We start from the raw sequence: 4,879 nt of genomic DNA on the forward strand, positions 1-4,879 counted from the left end.
TCGGGGAGCTTCGGGATTGGGAATCCCAAGGTTCCTCTGGGAGCTTTGGGATTCAGAGCTCTGAGATTTTTGGGGAGGTTTGGGATTGAGAATCCAGAGATTCCTCGGGGAGCTTTGGGATTCAAAGCTCTGAGATTTTTGGGGAGGTTTGGGATTGAGAATCCAGAGATTCCTCGGGGAGCTTTGGGATTCAGAGCTCTGAGATTTTTGGGGAGGTTTGGGATTGAGAATATTGAGACTTTTGGGGGAAATTTGGGACTAGGAATCCTGGGATTTTTGGGAAGGTTTGGATTCAGAATTCTGCGATTTTGAAGGGGATATTTGGGGCTGAGAATCCCAATATTTTTGGGGCAAGTTTGGGATTGAGAATCTCGAGATTTTTGGGGCAAGTTTGGGATTGAGAATCTCGAGATTTTTGGGGCAAGTTTAGGATTGAGAATCTCGAGATTTTTGGGGCAAGTTTGGGATTGAGAATCTCGAGATTTTTGGGGCAAGTTTGGGATTGGGAATCACAATATTTTTGGGGGATGTTTGGACTGAGAATCCCAAGATTTTTTGGGGGGATATTTGGGGTTCTGCCTTTCAGGAAATGTTGGATTTGGTGCCTTGGGGTATGTGGAGGGTTCCTGGAAAGGAGGGAATTTGTGGGCGTTGGGGTGGCCTGGAAATGGCACTGGAAGGCAAATTAAGACCGAGCCTAAATCTGAGGGTAATTAAGTCCTAAATTAGACCCTTCCTGAGGCACGGATCAGATGGAATTCCGTTGGTTTAAGGACGAATCTCCTCCCTGCAGGGAAGGACAGCAAACCCTCTCCCGCCAAATTGATTTTCCTTTGATTTTATAACCAAAATATTTTTTAAGCTTCCATTTCACCCAGGGATTCCTTGGAAAGAGGCAAATTTGGGAGCACGAGGGCGCTGCAGGGAGACAAGGAGTGAAAATATTCCCGGTGAGCCGCCTCACCCGTGTCAGGAGCAAGATCTTAATTAATTATTTAATTAATTAAGGTCTTATCAGATGTGTAAAAAAAAAAAAAAAAAAAAAAAGGAAGAGAGGAGAGAATTGGCTGTGAGAGGAGCTGGGAACCCCCCGGGGAAGGGAGGAGGAATTTTCCCTCTTTCTGCCTTGGGAAGTTCAAATCCCTTCCAGCCCCGCTTTTGGAATTCTCACCTTTCTCTCCTGCCCTTGGATGTAAAAAATCCAGCGCAGGAATTCCCGAGGTCCGGGCGAGCTTCCAGCGCCCACAAAATTGTCCCCAAATTGTTCCCAAATTGTCCCCAAATTGTCGGGGAGGAGAAATCCGCGCTGCCCGCTCTGACTCAAGAGGGGACAGCGGCGACAATCCCGGACCTCGGGGACGCTTTATCCCAGAGAATTCCCTTCCAAGGACCGAGCCAAACCCTCGGCATCGTCACCGGAGCGAGAGGAGGAGCTGTCTCCTGGGAATTTAACCCTCGGCTCGCCAGAGCCTCGAGAAACCTCCCCTGCCGTTCCGAATTCCAAGGAAAAGCTGAAAATCGAGGGGCAAAAAGCAGGAATTAGTCCCAAGCACCCCCTTGGCCCCACATTTATATTCTTTTTTCTGGCACGACAAACGTCCTGAAATGTTTGGGCTTAGCCTCGGGAAGACAAGGGCAGAGGAGGAAAACTGGGCTTTAAAAAAAGTTTTAACACGTTTTTCGGAATTGTGTCACCCTCTCGCCCCGGTAACACAAGAAATTCCCACTTTTTTTGCCAGGTGATCCCGTTTTCCCGCAGAGATGTCTCTGAACCAGATGCAAATCAAGCAGGAGCTGCAGCTCCCCCCCGGGCTGGGTAAAACCACCCCAAAACAGAGCCCGGAGCACCCCCAAATCCCGGGAAAGGCGATCCCAGAGCCGGGAAAAGGGGAAGCTGCCGTGCCCCAGGAGCAGCAAACCCAATTCCCTCCGCGCCTGGAAGAGAAATCCTGCCCGGACCCGACGCTGGAGAAGCAGGAGGCCAAGGAGATCCCGGTTCCCGTTCCCGTTCCCTGCTCCGAGCCTGCAGCCTGCGCCCAGGAGAAGCAGCAGTGCCAGGAAATCCCGGTGTCCATCCCGGAAAAACAGCAGTGCCAGGAAATCCCGGTGTCCATCCCGGAAAAACAGCAGTGCCAGGAAATCCCGGTGTCCATCCCTGATCCACACCCTGACCCTGTCCCGTGTGCCCAGGAGAAGCAGCAGTGCCAGGAAATCCCAGTTGCCATCCCTGATCCTGCCCAAGAAAAGCAGGAATGCAAGGAAATCCCGGTGTCCATCCCAGAAAAACAGGAGTGCAAGGAAATCCCGGTGTCCATCCCAGAAAAACAGGAGTGCAAGGAAATCCCTGTCCCCATCCCAGTTTCATGCCCTGAGCCCGTTCCGTGCTCCCAGGAAAAGCAGGAATGCAAGGAAACCCCGGTGTCCATCCCGGAAAAACAGGAATGCAAGGAAACCCCGGTGTCCATCCCGGAAAAACAGGAATGCAAGGAAACCCCGGTGTCCATCCCGGAAAAACAGGAATGCAAGGAAACCCCGGTGTCCATCCCGGAAAAACAGGAATGCAAGGAAACCCCGGTGTCCATCCCGGAAAAACAGGAGTGCAAGGACACCCCTGTCCCCATCCCAGTCCCGGACCCCGCCCCGTGTTCCCAGGAAAAGCAGGAATTCCAGGAGATCCCGGAGCAGCGCTCCCTTCCCGAGAAATTCCCTCCCCTGCAGCAGCAGCTGCAGCAGCCCGGCCCGTGGCAGAAGTAGAGGGAAAATCCCGAGCCCGGGGATTTTCTCCCCGAATCCAGAGGTTTTTCCAAGCCTTTTTCTTTTTTTTTTTTTAACCCCTGCCGAGCTTTTGTCGGGAATTCCTTCCAGCCGCCCCTCCCGCTAACGCCTTGTCCGCTACTAACAGCAGGGAATTCCCGTCGGGAATGCTTTCCAGCAGGGTTGTAGCTCTCCACCTTCCCAAATTCCTGCCCTTTTCCCCAATCCCGCGGCTTTGGAATGCCCAGAAAGCCCCAAAGAAATCATGGAGCAAGGCGGGGTTCGTGAAGTTAAAGAAAAAAGCCCCAAATCCAGGGAAGAGCTCTTCCCCTTTTCCCCACTGGATTCCAGCTCCCACCTGGAATTCGGGAAGCTTTTCCCTATAAATAATCAGATTTGTGCGGAATCTGCCGCCAAAACGCTCAAAAATTCCTAAACCGGGAATTAGTTCCGAATATTTGGTGGAATTAAAAAATAATCCTTTGGGACTGAGGGAGAAAAAATGAAGATTTTTAGGATAGATCCGACTTTGGTGGAATTAAAAAGAATCCTTTGGGATTGAGGGGGAAAACAGGAAGAATTTTAGAATAAATCCGAGCTCGCTCTCCCCTTGAATTTCCTCGGAGGTGTCAAAGAGCAGCTCAGGCCGTGAATATTCCATAATTACCCAAATTTATGGATAATTAACTCCACTCCAGACATGTTTGGGAAGGGATCAACCCCGGGCGTGGCGATAAAGGAGGAATTCCAGCCGGGAATGTTTCGCCACCCGTCGGTGTTTGGGACTTTGTCTCGTGAATGTTTTCGGCTGCTGTTGGATCCAGGATTTATTTCACTGTGAAAATTCCACAATAAAAGCGACTTTGAGTGCCGAGTTTTGGGATTTTTTTGTTCCTGGTCGTGGGGGGTTTTATATCAGGTTGTGGGGGTTTTTGTAGCAAATTTTGGGGGTTTTATACCAAGTTTTGGGGGGTTTTGTACCAAGTTTTGGAGGGTTTTGTATCAAGTTTTGGGAATTTTTATGTCAAGTTTTGGGAAGTTTTATACAGAGTTTGAGGGGTTTTTATATCAAGTTTTGGCAGCTTTTATACCCAGTTTTGGGTATTTTTTAATCAAGTTTTGGGGATTTTCAATGGCTTCTCCTGAAAAAGATGGAGAGGAAGCTCAGCTTGCAAAAGCCGTTGTTTGTGTGTGCTTAAAGTTGATATTTTAGGGGAAAACAAAAGAGAAAGAGAAGTGAAAACAGGAGGAAAAACAAACAAAAAACACCAGGGAGCAACCACGAGGTCATTCCATCATTTTATTGCACCACATCCCAAATTAAATTCGGAATTAAAACCAGCCCCGCCGTTCATTTATCATTCTTTTTTTTTTAAAGCTAATTAAGCGCATCTCGTTATGAGGTAATTTCTGGCAAGCGAAGCAGGTCTGGAGACGTTCCCGGGAGCCAGGAGGAGGTGGGAAAAGCGGGATTTGGGATTTGGGATGGCTCCTACTTCTGCTTGGAGCATTGCTGCTGCTGCGGGGGGTTCTTCGCGGCCGCCTGGGCCTGGCTTTTGGAGGCCGGGCTTTGCTGGACCCCCTTGGGAAGGGTCCCGCACTTCTGCTGGCACTGGGCCGGGATCTGCTGCGGCTGCTTCTGCTGCTGGGACATCCTGGCTGAGCCTGCGATTCAAAATCCCAATTTTAGGCTCAAATCCGCCTTTTTGCGGTGTTCACGTTCAGCTTCGAGGTCGACGCCGCAGACTTAAACTTAATCCCAAACCAGGCTGGGATTAAACCCCTGAGGGTGCTGCAGCTCGGCCCGAATTTTGGGGAGTTGTTTCCTGCCCCTTTTTGGGGTTTTTTTGGATCCCATCCCGTTCCCGGCCGGATCGGTCGCCCCGCCGAGGGATCAGGGAATAGCTGTGCCTAAAACGAGGATCAGAGGCAAAACCCCGCCTAACAAAGCCAGGCAAGGCTGCAGAGCTGGAGAGAAGACAAACGGCACCAGGGGTTTTCCTTCCTTCCCTCTGCTCATTTTTTCCTGGGAATCTTAACTTTTAAAGCTCAGGATAAAGTGTGGATTTGGGGCAAAGCTGAACTCAAGGAGAAGCTCCAGGAAAAGCAGCCAAAGAGGAGCGGA

General features: G+C 50.3%; 1 protein-coding gene across 1 annotated transcript; it reads left to right on the plus strand.

The window, feature by feature from the left end:
- Positions 1 to 1,731: 1,731 nt before the first annotated feature.
- On the plus strand, positions 1,732 to 2,754 carry LOC110476896 (uncharacterized). The gene has a single exon (XM_021542188.2). The coding sequence runs from the start codon at positions 1,762 to 1,764 to the stop codon at positions 2,752 to 2,754; it is 993 nt and encodes a 330-aa protein (XP_021397863.2). The 5' UTR covers positions 1,732 to 1,761.
- Positions 2,755 to 4,879: the final 2,125 nt, after the last annotated feature.

This window comes from Lonchura striata, chromosome 33 (genome assembly GCF_046129695.1).
Source record: "Lonchura striata isolate bLonStr1 chromosome 33, bLonStr1.mat, whole genome shotgun sequence".
Lineage (NCBI taxonomy): Eukaryota > Metazoa > Chordata > Aves > Passeriformes > Estrildidae > Lonchura > Lonchura striata.